This window comes from Artemia sp. Qi Xiang Cuo, chromosome 3 (genome assembly GCF_049724085.1).
Source record: "Artemia sp. Qi Xiang Cuo chromosome 3, ASM4972408v1, whole genome shotgun sequence".
NCBI lineage: Eukaryota > Metazoa > Arthropoda > Branchiopoda > Anostraca > Artemiidae > Artemia > Artemia sp. Qi Xiang Cuo.
In genome coordinates, this window is record NC_142796.1 from 26,173,894 (window position 1) to 26,194,658 (window position 20,765).

General features: G+C 34.5%; 1 protein-coding gene across 1 annotated transcript; it reads right to left on the reverse strand.

Annotated features, from left to right (window-relative positions):
* Positions 1-772: 772 nt before the first annotated feature.
* Positions 773-19,777, reverse strand: LOC148953930 (EGFR adapter protein-like). Its single transcript, XM_089086854.1, has 4 exons — positions 19,580-19,777; positions 11,416-11,577; positions 5,575-5,746; positions 773-2,905 (listed from the first exon to the last, which is right to left on the reverse strand). The coding sequence occupies exons 1-4, from the start codon at positions 19,771-19,773 to the stop codon at positions 2,708-2,710; spliced, it is 726 nt and encodes a 241-aa protein (XP_088942980.1). The 5' UTR covers positions 19,774-19,777; the 3' UTR covers positions 773-2,707.
* Between the last annotated feature and the right edge of the window lie 988 nt (positions 19,778-20,765).

Genomic DNA, 20,765 nt, shown 5'->3' on the forward strand with positions numbered 1-20,765 from the left:
GGAAATTTACATTTCAACTGATCGCCAAAGAATTCCAATGAAAATTGTAACTGTCTTGTGACGTCGGAGTGCGTCGCGGCGTCGTACGGATAATTCAGAAAGAGTTTCTTAAATTGATGGATTTATTAGATCATTAAATTAGAGCTTAATTTAAGAGCTTAATTAGAGCTTAGCATCATTAGAGCTTAAATGAGTTGTCAGAGCTGAAAAGAATCTCCTACCTCCTTAAATTCTCCTAGGTCAAATGTCTCTTCACCTGGTTTTCAGCTTATAATCGGATTTATTTTTTCTACTGACTTAAGACGCTGGATTGCACACCAAACTTGAACAATAACAAAACTACAAAACATTTGCAATATTTTGTTTTTAATCTAGTAACTAGCTTAACCCCAATGAGCAAAATGCAAAGGGAGAGTCCGCCAAAGACTAAAGGAATTAGGAAACGTATTTCGGCTGGACGGTTTTAAAACGATCACTATTTAGGTTTTAACTTTATTGCCTGTCAAGTTCAACAGTCTTTAGCTAAACCACTTACACAGGCATGTGGGTTCCTGAATAACGCACAGGTATAAGCTATCATCTCAAGGGTCAAATTTGAGACATTGGTGGCAACATTTTTGAGGCAAAATCGTAAAAGGGAAAAAGCAAGCGAATTATTTCTAAGAAAATGATTGGTAAATTATTAAAATAACGATACGGGGGAGGAGGGGAGGCTAACCCCTTTAAAATGTCTAAGTACCTGCAGTTATATACACTATAAAAGCATGGGCGGTTTAAGTCGTAATATTTTATTTGTCTAAAGCAATAATCAAAAATCGCAAACAACAAACTTTGAAACAAAATACATCATAATACAAGACTAGTTGCATTTGCAAAACATTATCTATGTATATATATATATATACAGTCATAAATATTTACCATCCCTTTACCGTTTATTTTTGACTAGTAGCATCTTTAAGCGATAGTAAATGGTTGAATTTTATTGTTAATCATATGCGAATTTATGTCAGTTTTTTTCTCGTCAGGTACATTACCTGCTCGAAAAATTCTTGGTAAAGAGCGCTCAAGTATTTTTCTATTCCATATTTTTCATGTCCATTCTGTAACAGTAGAAAATGAAAATAAAAATCAAACCCAGTGATTGATAAAAAATAACCTAAAATTTCGTTGTTAGGTATTTGTATTTCTGTGAGATTGAACACTAAAACATATCGACATGCCCACATTAAAAGGGCGTATGTCACTCATTTTTTCAAACCGGAGTTGAGAAAGTGAGAGATTCAATAAATGATATTTATCCACTCGTCATATTCGTGAAAGAGTATGTAAAAAGTGGTAGAGGGGTAAGCCATGATTGGGGGAGGGAAATAAAAAAATGTTCCAGCATAATGTTTTTTATGTAAGCAGTTTTTGCGTTAATATCAATTCGAGTCGACCTTTACTGTTGTTCGATTTCATTATATCTTTATATAATAAGAAATACAAGTTTGGGAAATGTTTGGGAACAAGTTTGAGAACCATTTTGAAAATTTTGTCTTTTTTGCTATCTTAAATCAACGACTATCAAACACAATTTTTTGTTCGATAGATGGGAACCGTACTGAGCTACGGTTTTTACCGATTCTCCAAGATCCTGTGCAGATCCCAGACCCTTACTTAATCCTCCGAAAAAAAGACAGTTTCACATCACTATTTACCTCATACGTTAATATATAATATTAACAACAGCTTCTCTAGTTTTGTGGAAACAACAACGGGTTTTAGCAATTATTTATATAATGCACAAGATATGAGGTAAATATCCGCCAGCCAAACCGAACTTTAACTCAAAAGTTCTACTTTTCATAAAAAGCCCAAAACACCTTATTTTCACCTTAGAACTGTGCGATTTGCTTATGCCCTTTCATTTTGGAGATGGCGGTATCAAATACATAAAAATCCTCTCTAAATTGGTTATCAGAAGAAGAATCTTGATAGCAAAGTAATGTAGTCAAGAAAGAATGACTCAAATCAGCACATCATCAATTTTAGATCAATTAGGTCAGATCAATTTTATGAGAAATAAAGTTATCTTAAAAATAAAAATTTGATATATCCTGTTGCTAGAAATTAGATGGAATATAGGTAAACAGAAGAAATAAATATCAGATTAGGCATAGAACACTTACTTCACAAAATTAATTACAAAAACCCTATCACAATCGTCATGCCCTTTTTAAGTTCATTTTTGGGTAGCAAATTATAAATTTTAGCCTATCTACGACTTGAATAAACAGTATATTAAAATCCTTCACTAGAAAAACAGTAGTTCGACATTCTTTTATTGAAATTCCCACGTGATTTCTATCACAACGCGAGCTAATTGATAACTATAAAAGTAAAAACAGAGATTAACATTAAATAAATTTCTAGGAATATGATGCTCAGGAAGCTAAGGTTTGGAGAAAATTCTCCTTACACAAGGTTTGGAATCCTACTTTGACTACAATACTAAATTAATTTACGAGTATTTCTTTGCTAATACTGTTAATAAACCCTTGCCCCTCTCCCACCCGATAATTAATCCTCTTAATGATCTAGTTTAAAAACAGTTGACATAGTTATGTAACACTAATCCAATACGATTCATTACATATTAGAATTCAGGATAGCGGAAAACTTTCTAGAAAAAATCATAACGGTTAAAAAAATCCAGTTCTGAAAATTAAACATTTAGATCCGCCATTTTTTGTCGAAACTCCAATAAGGCGTCATAATCAGGCTCTGAATTTACATCAAGAAAGTCTTCTTGTGGATCTGTATCAAACGTTCTGCATACGCGCAGGGGACAGGGTAATAATTCTTGCATAACAGAATGATGAATTATCAGTGTTGCCAAAGAGGGAAATTCCTTTGTGAATCCCTGAAAAAAAAATTGAACTGTGACAATATATAAGCCTTAAGTTGAAGTCATGTAGAATATCGATTTTCAGAATCACAAACTGAGCCGCTCAGAGGCCAAAATAAGCAACTAGTAAACAATAATCGGAAAAGAAAAATATTTGAATTTTAAAAGAGACTTGTTGTTAGTTATTATTTAATACATGAGCCATCAAAAAAAAAAAAGTGGTTAAAAAAAAGTGTCCATCCTTTTGAAAACGTCCTTAGTTTGAGATAAGTATAAGTGTGAATAATGTTTACTGCTTTGCAAATGAGCCGTTAGTTAGAAAAGCATTAATTATTCGCAAGAAATAAGCTAGGGAAGCCCTTTTGTAAGATTGAAAAGCCGTTTGAGGCCGATACGACGTACTTTCATTAACATTGACTGCTGCCACATATAACCTGTCATAAACAGGTAGGAATTCCTCGTGGCTTCACGCCAAAATCAAACCTCACATCACAGTCTCAAATTCACACGAGCTGTCACCACCAGCCCCGCAGTAACTATCGTTCGCTGTTTCATAGTACCAATAGTAATGCTATTGAAAACGTATTAAGTCATATATAAAAAGTAACGAGAGCATATAACAATATGTACTATGAATATACTATATGGATGCACATTATGAGTATAATCTACTGAATATCATTCAACGTGTTGTTTGCGCAATCACTTTTTTTCTGAATTTTATTTTTTTAATCATATATTTCGTTAAGTCTAGAAATAACTAGTAAAAATTCAATTAAACACAGCATTTTGTCAATTTCAGCGAGAAAAGAAGATTTTATCAGATCTTATAAATGTACAAAAATTAACCAAATTTCTTTGGTATATGATGATTTATTCTAACATTCGGTTGAATTCGGATACAAAACGTTTTAGAAACAATAGGATCGTAACATCTGGACATAATATTTCTCAGAATGTATTAAGAAAATATTTAAATATGCATAATAACATCAACCTTAATCTGAAATGGTTTTTAATTTTTGGAACCAATAATTATTTCCCGACCAGACATCGACAAAAATTGCTACTCATAGTAAAGTGCCAACAACTTTTAATTGGTGCACCCCATCTGTAATGATAAAATTTACCCCATCTGTAAATTTCAGAAGAGAAAAGAATCTGTTTTATTTTATTTCCTTGTTATTTTCGTCATTTATCTTTTAATCTGTTTCCATTTTTTTTACGTTTGGCTACCAACTCTCAATCAATCAAAAATTATTAGCCAGAAAAAGAAAATTTTGCCAATTCTGTATCATTTAACTTATTTAGCTTATGTAGTAGCAACTACAAAGAAGATTTAACATAATCCTCTAAAATCTAGATTTAATCTATGATGTTCTTGGTGAAAAAGACATATTTAAATGCAACCGATTTTCGGGCAATCAGTAAGACCTCTAAGAGGTATAAGGTCGGTTTAGATGAGACGATTAAAAGCTAGTAAGGATTCGGTGCAGTTTCGTAAGTTAATGATCTCACGGGGAAATTAAATACGGAATCTCCAATTTGAGGAACCGCACAACTGTTCAGCTAGCATAACAAAAAATATTATATTTCATTTTGTCAGGAATCTGAATCCAATTCTAAGTCAGGCAAAACTTTTCCCTGAAGAAATAAAATCGATTGACTTCTCGTAAGTCTAAAAGCGGAATTTCAAGAACCTCCATCTTCTGGTAATAACCCACTGAAGACCATGAAATATACAACCCCCACTGACAGTTTTGGAATCCCCTAGAACTTATTTTTTGGGGAAAGTGATGATTTTGTTGGAAAAAACAAAAACAAATGAATTACAAAATGAAGCAGAGTAAGCTAAAATATGGAAAAGTCAGAATATATTAGTAGGTGAAGTAACCCTCTCCAATGCACATGGGTCTGCCTTATTCATAAAGCTCTGAAATGCAATCTTTTCATCGTCAAATACAAACGCACGCCTTTATATGTGAAACCAAACAGTTCACTTAAGTCGTAATACCTTTAATTGAGAAAAATTATTTGGCAAAAGAAGCTCATTGTTCATAATGAAAGACAGAAAAAGACTAATCTATACTAATTTCTACACCAACCAAAAGAGAAACCTGTAATGTGATGAGGTAATCGTCCATTTTTTGGGATATGATGAGGTTCAACAAGAACAATAGTATTAGAATAATTACCCTAACTTACCATTCAAAATAAAGCTATCAAGTTAAATAAATTGTTTTACGAAAAACGTTTAACTGTTAAACAGTTCAAATATCTCAGCACCCATGTCAAATATAGAATGTAAGCGTGTTTTTTTGTATATACGATAGGCTACATAATGTTAAATATCAATGCAGACAAATATACGAATAAAAGAATAATGGGAATTTGCTTTTACGAATGTATACCTTACAAATCACCACGTGTCTGTTTGCAGGTGAAACAAATTCGAACTAAATGCCTAGCTAATGCTGGCATTAATTTGTTCAAACGCTAATATATCTAAATTTTTTATGTCGCTTTTTTAATGTAAAACTATTCAGACACAACTAAAAAATATTGGATTATTGGAATTAACAATTATATGCAATTAATATGGTCGTATGTTATTTAGATAATCGAGTTTAAGATGCTATTAAATTACTACAGCTAAAGACAACAACTGTATATGAGAAACAAACCTTGATTTTATATCCTCTCTGAGTTTTAAGGACAAGATAATGCGCAACACCAGACTTGTGGAACTCCTTCGGAACTCGCAGCGTCAAGGCGAAACATCCTGGTTTTGTCGTGGACTTTCTAACTAAGAAAGAGCCGACGGGTTCCTGAGCTAACACTTCTAGTGCTATTTCTCTAAAGGAGAAAAACAAAGTTAATAAGAGCATTTTTTAACCAAGAATTTATAGAAATTTTGTTGGCGATTTTATCTTTCAAAAAGTTTTTCAAAAAATTCTAAGTAGAGTAAAAATGCACATCTCTACCACAGCCCTGTAGGCAGGATTTGAAGATGATTTCAAGGGGGCTTAGCTGAAGGATCCTTAATTACATCCTTGATGTAGCCTACCATTAAAAAAGGCCTCAACCAACTACATAATTTTTATTCAAGTTAGCGTTTTTTTTTTTTTGTCTTTTTGGGTACTGTATCAATTCTAAGCAAAAAGTTTCAAGATGTGTTTCCTTCCCTTGTAAAAAATTAATGCAATGTAGAGCTTTTATATATTAAAAAAAATAAAAAAAAAAAAAAAAAAAAAAAAATTTAAAATCTTGCTACTTCTTTATTAGCAGAGCTTAACTGTTCTTTTCTTCTTTAAGAATTCTGAAAATCCTTCAAAATTTCCACACTTTTCCTTCCAATTTTCGTGCATGGTGTGCCTTTTTTAAACAGCAGCATAATATTTCGCATGATTTTTTTAAGAGTAAGCCGTTGCGAAAATAAATAAAAAAAACGGACTTCGAAATCAATCTTGATCGCCTAGACAAGCAAAGTCAAGATTTTAGACCACTTTTACACTGTCATTAAAAAAATGGGTCAACGTTTTAGGAAAGCAGTGTAACTCAAGAACTGCAAAAATTGTTTAACTATGATAATTCTAGCTTTTAAGATGAAAACCGGGGTCATCGAAAGATTTGGAGCTCTCCCAAGTATATGGCCTGAGCTTCATCTCAAAAAGGGTCTCATTGTCTCACAAAAAGCTGTAGCATCACTTGCAGTTCGACTCTGATGGGTCTATTAATCGCTGATTTATGACATAAAACCGAATTATTTAAGAAAATGTAAACGAAAACTGGTATTAAATTATTATTTACTATTGTATTGGTAATTTTTGGGTACTGATAATTGGTATTAAAATCTGAATATCATCTATCAAAACCCCAATTAGAGTAAAAAAAAGGACATGCCGAATCCGAGCATATAATCCTAAATATAAAGTGTGGCCATGATTTATCGTGTAAAATAAATGGAAATCAAGCTCAGACAGAAAATTATCTCTAATAAAACAAAAGGAAAGTAAAAAACACTTAATTTCGATTTAGTTTCGTGGTATGAAGATATTATCTAAACCTAAAAATAGATTTAGTACTTCTACAACAAACAAGAACAGAGTACACGCGCTGAATCAAAGACCAAATTAAGAAGCGTTTGATTTAAATTCCGATAAAACAGGAATTTATGGTATTTTGCTAAAACAATGTACACATTTTGGATAACTGATTGTATTTCATGCTATCAAATCGATCCTGCGCATTTTCTTGAACTAAAAAACCTACTTAATGTCTTTCAAAAAAGCGATTTGATGTTAAGAAGATGTCGAATACACGTGGATAGACGTAATGAGGACGACTATTTTGTTGCCAAAGGTCTCAATACGAGTATAGATAAAACTGGGACAATCACCAACAAATATCTACACGTGTTTACGATAGTTCCTTCGGTACTTTACTGGAATTAGGACTGCCAGAATTAACGGCTTCGTTTAGAAATTCTAAAATTATAATTAAAGTGTTGACGTGCTATTTGTATGCTTAGCATGCTTTTTTAAAACTAAACCCGAATTTGACTTGTTTTTTTTTTAGTCTTGTTTTTTACAGTATATTTTCATTGAGTTGCTACCCCCAATAAAACGATTGTACAGGCCGTAAAGCTCCGTCTAGAAATTTTAACTTTAACAAAAAGATCGAGTCAACGTGTGTGTGCCAACAGCTTATTCTTCTTCGTCAGCAACTTCATCTTCTGAATAGCAAGAGGGTGCTTAAAAGTTTGCTTCTAAAGTGACTAAACCAAAAAAAAAATTCAAACAAATTTAAAGAGCGATTAAAACTTAAAACCAACAGGCATCATCTTATAAGAGGGGGCGACATCCCCTCAATCCCCGCTCTTGCCGCTATATTTTGAATCGCCCATTCCTGAAAACACATTAAAGGGCAACAAATATAACTAGTTAGTAGTTAGAAATGATTTACTGAACAATTGTCTTTCAGAACATTTGAACTGAAATTTTATAAATAAGGCTGTCCATTGTCGCAGCATTGTGATAAACAATGCGCTATAGTTTGTAGCACACTGATCTTGTGTTGGAGCATTCCTTTTTAAAGTATTGAGAGAAAAATCTAACTTAAGCGTCAAGAGGGGTTGAGGGGTGGCATTCCTGCTTGTATACACCTATGGGATAATTTCTCTTAGTCAAACACAAATTATATCTTCGAAGGAATTTTCAATTATTCGTTTGGAGGAATTAATTACTCATCCAAATGAAGGGGAGGACAGAGAGACAAGGATCCAGGGTCAAGCTATTTTGGGGGTGGGGTGGAGGTACTTCTCCAAGAGGCAGAGAGGCTCAAAGTTTTGTATGTAAGTGACTATTTTCGACTAATAACACTATGCTTATGTTTTTGACAAGTTCGCCGATAATTGAAAATATATAAAAATTAGAGTTGTCATTGCCTGGCTGATTTTGCCTCGAAAGGCCAATAAGGAAACGATGCACGAGGTGATATTCTTTACTTGAAGGTGGGTGGTTAATCCTTTCATATTTCCCCTCTTTGGTTCTGCGCTTGAAATTTGGAGGGTTAAGTAACCCTCTCCCCACCCCACCAATATTTATCTGAAGAGTATTTCTTGGAAAGTTTGAAAATCAGGATGCCAAAATACACTTTTGAGTCTTTATATACCCCTTCTCCGCCTTACCAAATAAAGACCCTGTTGTTCTTCCCTAATAGCCTGCGTAAAACCAAACAATGCTATATAGCCTTTACTGATACTGGATAAACTGTAAAAAAAAATCTATTTGCACGGACTGGACATAATTTTAGCCAAAAATTCTCGACTGCACAGCAGCATGTCCTCTGAAACTCTGAGATTGAAAAAATTAAGTTTTGGATAGCTCCAAACTGATTGAACATCTTGGAATTTTCACTCGATCGCATTTGCCCTTACTTGACCAACATTGTGGCTTTACGACACAAAATTAAATTAAAAAAAAACAGGTTTTTTTAACTGAAAGTAAGGAGTAACATTAAAACTTAAAACGAACAGAAATTATTCCATATATGAAAGGGGCTGTCCCCTCCTCAACCCCTCGCTCTTTACGCTAAAGTTTTTCATTGTTAAAAAAATAGAGTTGTGAGAAATAGTCAAACTTTAACGTAAAGAGCGAGACGTTGAGGAGGAGACAGCCCCTTTCATATACGGAATAATCTCTGTTCGTTTTAAGTTTTAATGTCGCTCTTTACTTTCAGTTAAAAAAACTTGTTTCTTTAATTAATTTTGGACGTTTTTTAATTAATGCAGGTTTTGATTTTGGCTCACCGTAGATCAATAATTAAACCAACATTTGCATATTAATTTTACTTTTATTTGGTTAAATAGCTTTCTCGAAAAATGTTTAATTTTATTTACGAACGGTTTTATTAGTAATAAATATACGTAACTTACGAATTAACATACGTAACGAACTTCTATATTCATATATTTTTAATGCATATATTAGGGGGTTCACCCCTATTCAATACCTCGCTCTTTACGCTAAAGTTAGAATTTTGTTCCAATTCTTTAAAAATGACCTCTTAATCACAAAGGCCGTAAACTAGAATAGCTCTTATGAAAGTACTAAAAAAAATCTTTGGCATAAAGAGCGAGGTATTGACTAGGGGGCGAACCAAATCATATACCCAATAATTTCTGTTCGTTTTAAGTTTTGACGTTGCTCCTTACTTTCAGTTGAAAAACCTATTTCTTTTATTTAATTTCTGATCGTTTTTCAAAATAATGCTGGGAAATCCGGTGCCCCCTTCATAGCAATGTCCCTTCCCCCATGAAAAATTCCTTCATGGAAAGATCCTCCCACATATCCCCCGAACCAACGCCCCCCCCCCTCCAGCACCACCACAAAAAAAACTGAAAGCGTCTGTATACTTCCCAATAACCAATACTCTATGTAGACATTGGGTAAAGTTCATAACTTTCAGCCCTCCCCCCGGAGACTTTGCGGGTTTAAGTTATCCTAAAAGACATAGTTATTATATTTTCGACCATGCTGAACGAAATGGCTATCTCAAGATTTTGATCGGGTGACTTTGGGAAAAAAAGAGCGTGGGAGGGGGCCAATTGCCCTCCATTTTTTTGGTTACTTAAAAAGGGCACTGCAACTTTTAATTTCCATTCGAATGAGCCCTCCCATGATATTCTAGGACCACTGGGTCGATACGCTTAATAAGGGTTCTTTGATACGCTGAATCTGATGGTGTGATTTTCATTAAGGTTCTATATAGTTTTCAGGGGGTGTTTCCCCCTTTTTTCAAAAATCGCGTAACCTTGGATGGGTAGGACTAAACTTACTGATAAATTTGAAATCAGCATAAAAAGCCGATTCTTCTGATGTATTTATTGGTGCAAAAATTCCGTTTTTTAGAGTTTCGGTTATTATTGAGCCGGGTCGCTCCTTACTTACAGTTCGTTGCCACGAACTGTTTGATGAGAGGAGTTCAGTGCTACGCTGTCTTATTGGAACGTTTTCCCCTTCTTTCAAAATCGCAATAATTTGTTTATGCTAATAGAACTTGACGGGTAAATTAAAATGAATGAATTTTTCATATTTTGAATGAGGCACAATCCTTGGATGCATATGTTATTATTAACCTTTTTTTTAGTGTTTCGGTTTCTATTTTGAATTGAGGCAATTATTTTGAATCGAGGCAATATTTTGAATTGAGGCAATTATAAGAGGCACAATCCTTGGATGCATATGTTATTATTAACCTTTTTTAGTGTTTCGGTTTCTATTAATAAAGGTCACTCTTCGTTTACCATTCGTTAAAGAAAAACTGATAAAAAGCACTTCAATACTTCTACCAAACGTAAAAAGCAGAGTTTTCCTTCCAAATCTACCATTGCCGCACTAAGAAAAGATCTATCACCCCCTTATCACCCATGTTGCATGAAAACCCGGGCCTAAATGTCCTGTTTTGGGCTTCAGGCTTCTACCCCAGAAAAAAAATCCCTAACCTACCCTTGAATAGTCGGTGCGGAGCTATGTAATATCAGTGGCGTCAATTCACGGAAATTTAGGTGGAGGGGCAAACTATACTTATGAAATCTGGAGAGGGGGGCAAATTTGTCGCTTTTTAGGTGTTTCAATGAAAATAAACCCCCAAAAAAGTATTTCTCAAGATCGAAAGGGGGGAATCTGTCCCCTCTCTTCTACTCTAAATTTTACTGACCCATAAATTCATGGTCTCAATAAAACTTTTACCATTAGGATCAATCGAAATAATAGCTACCATTCCTGAATTATCTTCACATAGAGATTCTTCCTCACTCGATAGTTTTTTTTCTCGTTTTTTTTAATGTGGTGTTAAATTTCGGTTAATATGGGCTGAACTTCTTTCTTTACTGGGTAAGAGAAATGGTTAAATTCCATCTGATTGGCTCTTCTGTACAAAATTATAAGTTAGTAAATAAAACGTATAGTTTTTAGTCACAAGCTTTTTTTATGAGCACACTCTCTGCTGCTATGTGAAATTACCTTGGAATTCCTGCTTGATACCAAGGAGCACATCTCAAAAAAGCTTCATCCGTATCTTCTATAGATAGGCTATCAGTCCTTTCTGGAAGGGGAGGAGCTAAAGACTGCTTTTCTTCGTCTGACCAAAACAAACTTGAATCTTTCTGTTGACTACACATAGAGCTAAAACATAAACATTCACATTGAGAGGAATAGATTCATAAAGAGTTCAATATCTTCCATGAAGTACAAGACTAATTTCCGCAATTTTTTTTTTATACAAGTTCTTGGTGTTGTAAATGTGTTGACTCGGCTCATCCAACCAGATAAAAGAGCATGGGAAACAGATAGAAGTCAAATTAGAAGTCTGTTTCAGAAAAAAGAAAAGAAAAGCATTCAACGTTATTTTGCCTATCCGAGCAAAATCCTATAGGTGTCAATGTAATTTATTTTCCTCTGTACAGCCATATTGGTTGTGAAACTAGTGCTACGGGCACTTTTTAATTGCCTGCGTAACGCTATACTGTTTATGGCGCTAGCAGCTTTAACTCCTGAAGAAGCCATAATCCAGTGCGAAGAACTAGTTCTCTTCGGTTTTTTTTTCTAGATCTTGAAATTTTAAATTGGCTTTACTTTGAAACTAAGAAGTGCAAATTGTCTAAAGTAAAAATATACGATGATATATTCATATTTATTTTCGCATGCGCACTTCGTAATCCAGAAAAGTAAAATTAAACAATGCAGTTTCCTTTTTAGAATGGATCAGCAATGACAATGAAGGGACTGACATAAGAAGGAAATGACGAAGACAAAAGTGACGAAAAAAGAACTGAAGACCATTACTATATTTTCATTCAACTTCCTTCATTATATACCATAGAAAAATAAGTTCGAAATGGTATCAGGTGCCACATTTGTCCACAGGGAGAGCAATGTGGAAATCTAGAAACGTCCAACGCCTCTAAAAAAGAAGTTAAGTGTACGAAATCCGGATATTTGATCTCAAGACTGTCCAAACAGAAATATCAGGACTGTTTCAATAGCAACAGGACTGTTTCAATAGCAAACAATCTGGGCTCCCTCCCGAAAACTCTTGGCTGTGCCAGGCAATTACTCTTGGCTGTGCCAGGGGCAATGGGTGAGTGTACTTTAAGCCCGTAACCCCCTCCCAACAAATATTAATAGGTTTACTATAGCTCCCATAACCTCTCCCTGTTTTTATAATTTGCCTTTTTTTCATTTAAATGTTCTCCAGATTGAGAAACCTGAATTCATTCGTTCGTATCTGGTTGTATGCCCTATACCACAGGCAATAAATACAGGGCTGTATCCAGGATTTTGTTTGGGGGGAGGTACAAAAGTATCATCCTCTGGACAGGTATTACATGTTTTCTAAAAGTGTTACATGTATTTTTGTTACTTTTGTAAGAGTCGGAAAAAATTTCGGGGGGGGGGGTCAATTCAGGTTCCCCCCCCTCTGGATACAGCCATGAATATACGCGAGATTAATTTTCTGTAATGTTAATGCTGTTGGAGAAAAGAGTCAAAATCTTTTTTCCCTGGAAACGTAATTTCCAAAACATTAACAAAAGTTATCTTAAAGTTGTAGACTTATTCAGTCCAATTTAGTTCTTCCAAGATCAAAGCCGTACCCAGTGGGGGGAGGGGGGGCGGGTTAGGGGGGTTTAACCCCCCTCGAAATGTTTGTCTGACTTGTAAAAACGTAACAAAAATGGAAATAAACAAATTTTTTGTGCGTTTTTTGAGTTTTTTTTGTACCCCCCCCCCCCGATTTTTTTTTAGTAAAACCCCCTTCCAAAAAAAATCCCTGGGTATGGCCTTATCCACAATGGGTGAGATGTTGTATAAGAATTCCTTAAATTCAGGTTTAAGTAATCTTTAAGTACGATCCGTTTCTAGTTCGAGCTGCAAATATTAAAATACATCCTGAAATAGTTTAAAAGCTTCAGCCAAGATACGAGTAACTAGTGACAGAGTTCACTTTCAAATTTCCAATTTAATTTTTAATGAAGAAAAACGTATCCTCATAATGGAAATAACATGTTATTTAAGAGGGACACACCTTCTCAGATCAGGTACGTGGCACACCAAAACCAAAGCGAACATGGTATAAAACCATTGGAATTAATGACTATATGCCATTCTATCCAAGAATGGTAACCAGCATTTTTATTTATGCATTGGTTGAAGGTTTGACTTACTGTCAAAAATGTTCATTTGGTTGCCGGAATTCCTTCTTCAATTTAGAGGTGGGAAATACTTTAATCAGACTTAAAATGGTGCTTTAAATTAGATTAACTAAAAAAAAAACAGTTTTTTTTTAAAACTGAAAGTAAGGAGCGACATTAAAACGAACAAAACTTATTCCGTATATGAAAGGGGCTGTCCCCTCCTCAACGCCTCGCTCTTTACGCTAAAGTTTTTTATTGTTTTAAAAAATGAAGTTGCAAGACAGAGTCAAACTTTAGCGTAAAGAGCGAGGCGTTGAAGAGGGGACAGCCCCTTTCATATACAGAATAAGTTCTGTTCGTTTTAAGTTTAAATGTCGCTCCTTACTTTCAGTTTAAAAAAACTTTTTTTTAGTTAATTTCTGAACGTTTTTGAATTAATGCAGCTTTGATTTTGGCCCACCGTACATGAATAATTAAAACGAAATTCACATATTAATTTTCCTTTTTTTTGGCAATTTGGTTTTCTCGAAATTTTGTTCTGACGTAACTTACGAATTGACTTACGTAACGAATTTCTATATTCGTATCTTTTTATTACGTATATTAGGGAGTTCGCTCCCTTGTCAATAACACGTTCTTTACGCTAAAGTTTGAATTTTGTTCGAATCGCAAACCCCTGAATCACAAAGGCTGGTTAATTAGAATAGATAGCTCTTTTGAATGTACTGAAAAAACTTTAGCGTAAAGAGCGAGGTATTGAATAGCGGGTGAACCCCCTCATATACGTAATAATTTCTGTCCGTTTTAAGTTTTAATGCTGCTTATTACTTTCAATTGAAAAAAACTTGTTTTTTTATTTAGTTTCTGATCGTTTTTTAAATAATGCTTGAAAATCTGGCACTCCCTTCATAGAACTGCCCCTTCCCCCAAGGAAATATCCGTCATGGAAAGATCATCCCCCGGAGCCCCTACTCTGACCCTGACCCCCCCCCCACTAGAAAAAAATTCCTCCTGAAAACGCCTGTATACTTCCCAATAACCAATACTATATGTGCAAAGTTTATAGCTTGCAGCCCTTCCCCCGGGAACAGTGGGGATTAAGTCATCCTCAGAGACATATTAATTATATTTTCGACTATACTGAACAAAATAGCTATCCCAAAATTTTGATTGGGTGACTTCGGGAAAAAAATGAAATTGGGAGGGGACCAAAATGCCCTCCAATCTTTTTGGTCACTTAAAAGGGCACTAGAACGTTTAATTTCCGTTCGAATGAGTCCTCTCACGAAGACTACTGGATCGATACGATCACCCCTGAAAAAAAAAACAGGTCCCGCCTACTTCAATTAGTTCCAAGGCCATATCCAGTGGGGGGTGGCATTTGAACCCCCATGGCGTTTGAAAAGCTTTGTCCGGCTCGTTAAAACGTAACAAAAATACATATAAACACATTTTTGATGTGTTTTTTTTAAAGTTTTTGAACCTTCCCCCCGAACAAAAATCCTAGATGTGCCCCTGCTTAGTTGGTACCTTTGGTTCGAAGATCTACCAAGCCTGCAACTTTTCTTATTTGATCCATCTGACAATATGCGGATTTTTCCAATTTGGGACTATCGCCTTCTAATAGCTATCCAGTTTCTAAGTGTTATCCACGAATCTATCTATTTTAGACATTACAATGCGCACGCTAATCTGAGAGCCCTTCAAAACACCATAAACTAACATTGGACCACGGACACTCATAGAGTGCGGGGTGATTTATATACCCCCTGAAAGACAAAGAAATACATGAATGAGGTAATCTTTTAATATTATTTCTGAAGAATGGACCTTTTTCAAAGCCACGCCCCCCCCCCCCGAGAAAAATAATTCGGAGCCCAAAACATGGAAGACTTCCACTACAGCCCTCCACATTCCACTTAAACAGGCGAGGATTTTTCCAACATAATTATAATTTTTCTGGTTCTCGTGTTTATGTGAATAACTGTGTTGCCAGGAGGCAACTGCATTAAAAATCGCAAAATACTGTCTTTTTGCAACTCAGAGGGTGGGAACAAAACGTCAGCATTGTGATTGATACATTTCGATGCTATCCATCACGCTGAAATATTTACATGACTTTGAATATAGCTCCCACGATGGAAAAATACTAAAAAAAACTTCCGTTTTCACAATGAAAGTTGCAAAAAAAAAAAAAAAAAAAAAATTCAAACCAAAAGCAATTGTTTATCTTAGCGGATGCACAGTCCAAGAATGCAAGGTATGCGAAACAATTTATTTAACTGATAATTTTTTCTCTCAAGTCACAAATTTAAATAGGTTAATTGAAAAGAAATTATCTGCTTTTATTTCGAGTATTCTGAAAATCATCGACGTAGCCAGGGGAGTGACTTGGGCATCAACCCCTCTGAAATGGGAAAATAGCAAAAATAAACATTAAAAAGACAGAATCCGCTTATTTGAGTTTTGTTTCCATAAAAAGCGAGAACTTGAAGTCAGGAAGTTTTGTGATAGCTATCACCTCCCTCGCCCAGTTAAAATATCCTAGCTATAGTCACCACACTTATTATTATGTATAGTGAAACTTTAAATCGTAATTTCATGTTGATTGAAATCTACTAAATTACATTAGTTGAATTTACTAGAAAAAAAGTAAAAAAAATGGTATGGAAAATATTCCAAGATGTTCAATCAATCTGGAACTGCCAAAAACTTAATTTTTTATAGGAAATATCTTCCTACGAAAAAAGAATTGTATGGGAGAAATCTCAAGATTCCTACCTACTAGGTAAATCGAAAATTATACGGAAATTTTATAGGAAAAATCTTGAAATTTTAAGATTCCCCCCTGACAGCTAAAAAAATAGCCAAATATTGTTTGCAAAGCTTTTCTCAAAGGGACGACCAGGAAGACAATTTATATTAAATAATACTTGATCCCCATGACCTACATTGTACTGCTAATTCTCTATTTGAAAATATCATAGCCAAAAAAACTTCGGTAACTATCTCAGGAGTCTTAAAATGTCAGATATGACCATTAACCCTGGCAATGACGATTTCTTTTTGTTTTATATACCTATTTCCACCATTTAATTTTTTTGCCATTTGTAGATTTTTAGCCACTCCATAAATATTCTAACAATTTATATTTAGTGTTCAATTAACTATTTTTCCTGTGTGGCCAAATCTTCATTCCTTGTTCTGCCGCGCAAGTAGTGCTATAAACTTTGTCATTTTTGTGTCTAAGAGGTTAGAGTAATAGCGGAAATAAGATGTTATACGTTGATTAATTGCCACGTTGTTGGTCTCCCACATTGATGTTAGTGTTGGAAAAAAAAACTTGAAACTTTTAAGTTAGGATTCAAAAGCTTTGTTCAAGATTACAACAGGGAAAGTAGCATTTGTACTTAATTTTCAGCTTTAGACACAGGTGCACATTGATCAAGTCTTAGCTTCAATGACGTCAGGTCACAAAAATTTAAGGGATGATACATTTTCACTGTCTAGGGAAGGAGATAAAAAAAGCTAGGAGGCAAAGGCCCTCCTTGCACCCCAACTTACGCCACTGCTTGGGCTTTATCAGAGGGTTTTCTGACAATCTGTGTGCAGGTTAAAACGCTAAAAGGATGTTTTTTCCAAAAAATATATAAAATTCTTCAGAGGGGCGTTCCTTTTGATTGATGTTTGGATAAGGCAATCTTCCTTCTCACATCCCTGTGTGCAATTCTGAATAATTAAAACTTATTTGGGGGAGAAAAGTAGCCACATACATAGGATTGCATGACATGTCCTGATTTATTTGTTTCACTGTCTTTAATCAGGAAAAACACTTTTAAAAACATTTTTCTATTGGATATTACGAGAATAAGATTCAGTCCTGGGAATCAGTTAGAATTTTATATTGGAGGGGGGAAGAGATCCGGGAGTGTCATTTTGAAAGAAAAGCAAAACAGGCGAATTATATGGAAAATATAAAGGAAACTATACGAATATGAAGATCTAAGAGGGGATAGTCCCGAAGGCCCCTCCATTCTGCGTAAGTGCCTGGCGGATAGTATCTGATTTGAACCTCACTCCGGGGAAAATAAATTTCAGAATATTCAATAGCAAAAAGAAACGATCAACAAACTCTGGGCCCCCCGCCTCCCCCAATTCTAAACTCAGACATGAATATAGTTGTAGAGCAGACTACTTGTAGAGAAGTTAAGTGTTTCTGTAATGGAAAATTATTCGCTTATAAAATAGACAACTGAGGTCAAGCCTATGGTCCTTTTTTAAACAAAATACATTTAAACTTATGATGTGCGAAAAGTGCATCTTAGTTTTGGTTTGGAAAAACATAGCTCAAACCTCTTTGGACAGACCCCTTCTCCCCAAAAATCATTCGATATTGAATAGCCATTTTAAAAAATGTGTTAAAATAAAAAAAATTCTTTAGAATGGAAAACCACTAAAAACAGCGTCTAGCATTTTTCTGATAGGTCGTTCAAGTTATAAGTAAGCGACAAGGAAACCGGAGCCCCGAACATTCGCGATAGAAATTCCCTTTTTCATACCTTTTTAGCACATTCTCTTTCTTGATGAACGATTCTTAGATCTGCAAAAAATTATGCCCGCAACTTTTTCTTCTAAAAAAAGCATTTTCCTAATTTTTCACTTAATTGAAAATTCAGAATTAAAACCTGCGCAGGAAGAAATACACCCCCGAATTCACATGACTTAGTTTAATTCTCTCCTTTCGTTTATAATTGTGCAAAAATAGTGAAAAAAAAGTGTAGAACAAATTTGTGCGTTAAGTATGATAAGTCACATACATAAATCGGAGTATGGGTACAATTTAAAAGAGTGGAAACTGGTACTAGTGTCGAAAAAAATCACCAATGCCATCTACATTTTATGTTTCCTCGTTTTTTTTCATATACTAATGAGGCAAAATTAACGTAATTTGAGTAAGAATAATAAAAAAGTGTAAAACAAATTTGTGCGTTAAGTATGATAAGTCACATACATAAATCAGAGTATGGGTACAATTTAAAAGAGTGGAAACTGGTACTAGTGTCGAAAAAAATCACCAAGGCCATCTACATTTTATGTTTCCTCGTTTTTTTTTCATATACTAATGAGGCAAAATTAACGTAATTTGAGTAAGAATAATAAAAGTGTAGAACAAATTTGTGCGTTAAGTATGATAAGTCACATACATAAATCAGAGTATGGGTACAATTTAAAAGAGTGGAAACTGGTACTAGTGTCGAAAAAAATCACCAAGGCCATCTACATTTTATGTTTCCTCGTTTTTTTTCATATACTATTGAGGAAAATTAACGTAATTAGTGTAGTAATAACTGTCTCTTCTCAATAAAAAAGTGCCAGTTTCTGCTCTTATAAGTTACCATACTCTTTGGTATAAATTAAGAACAACCAAAACAAAGCCAGTGACTTTGTTTTGCTATTACTGTAAAAGAACACCAGATATTACTCTAACTATTCAGCAGCCGTTGAACTGTCTCGACCGATGCGTGAAACATATCTCAATTCATGGGAGTTTTGCTATGATGTAACGAACTGTCATAAACTGAGTTTTCGAACTGCTACATATTATGCTTTGGTACTTCGGGAATGTCAATAAATGGATTTGATCCTCGGTATTTGTCGGTTATTGGAAGCACACTCAAGAATTACACTTAGGTTACATCTCAGAAAACACGGTTTCATAACTACAAAAACAAGTGATGGATGATACAATGCATTGCACTTAGACAGAATGCATTAGACTTGTATAATTCGAACTATATATTTGCACATTAAGGCTAGGGGGTAGGGGTTAGGTTACGTTATGTTGGGTTAGAATTCCATAATTTTGTTTCTAAAGTATTGCTTTTTCATCATGTTTTGTTATTTTTATTAGGATTAACCTAACTTGACTTTTTGGGTGTGTTTCCAATAACCGACAAGTACCTGATTCTCTTCAAGGCTGAATGTAATCTTACCTAATTAAATTATTTGTTTCTACGGCGAGGAAATTCTGCACCTTGTTTGGCGCTAGATTGCAAGCCTTTTTTTCTCTTTCAGGGAGTATTAACTTCTTATTGAGTTCAGGTTTCTCAGGAAATAATCGACAAGTATTTACAGTGGTCGGCGAATCGAAGCTTAAATTTTCATCGTCGCTTTGAACAGGAGACATGAAACCATCCTAAAAAATAAAGACATAATTTCAATATGAATTGCTTCTTCTTTTTTTTCGATTTATAGCTGTTTTCAAAGACAAAAATAATCTCTCCAACGAACTTAAACACGTTGCAGATTCACTACCTCCACCATCAAACTTTCGTCACCATCGACAATTGTCACCACATTTTGTCTCATGAAAAAAACTTCATTCAAGATTCATTATTAGTAATCAAACAGTTGGCTTTCACCCAATTTGCAACCGCGGACTTCATAAAAGAAAAGTAAAAATGGCGATTGCAGTCGTCCCAATAGCGCGAGTTACTTTTTGTTCTATAGTGCATTGCGCTCTACTTCATGCATTAAGAGGGAAAAAATGGGTGAGGTGCCACCAAATAAAAAAATACGATATTCTTTTGTTTTCACGATGGGGGGGGGGATGAAAACCTATGGCAGAGGATTTTTTAACAGTTTGATCGGATAAAAGCTACTTAAAAGAGGTTTTAAATGATAATGTTTACAGTAGGTAGACATACAAATAGGTAATGGCTACCTTTTGAGGAACCCAAAGATATTACGAACGGAAGACCATATATAGACAAGACAGAAAATTCACATCAAAATCTTTTAGAGAATTTATCTACCAGAAAAAAAATATCCTTTCGATCTCAACGTTCCTGGTGTCTTCGCTGGATTGTTCCCTCAATTATATATATATATATATATATATATATATATATATATATATATATATATATATATATATATATAAAAGAAAAAAAGAAGAAGTCAATTCTATTTAAATAATCCTTTCTTTTCTCTCTTTCTTTCTTACTTTCCATTTTATATTTGTTATATTCCTATGTAATCTTTTTCCATATTCTTTTTTTTTATTTACTCGACAAATAAGGTCCTTTGTTTGTTCCTACCCCTAACAGGGAAATTCTTCTTGCTTGGCCTCATTGTGCCATCAGGATGGGTCTTTCACGAGTTTTCTTAACCAAAATC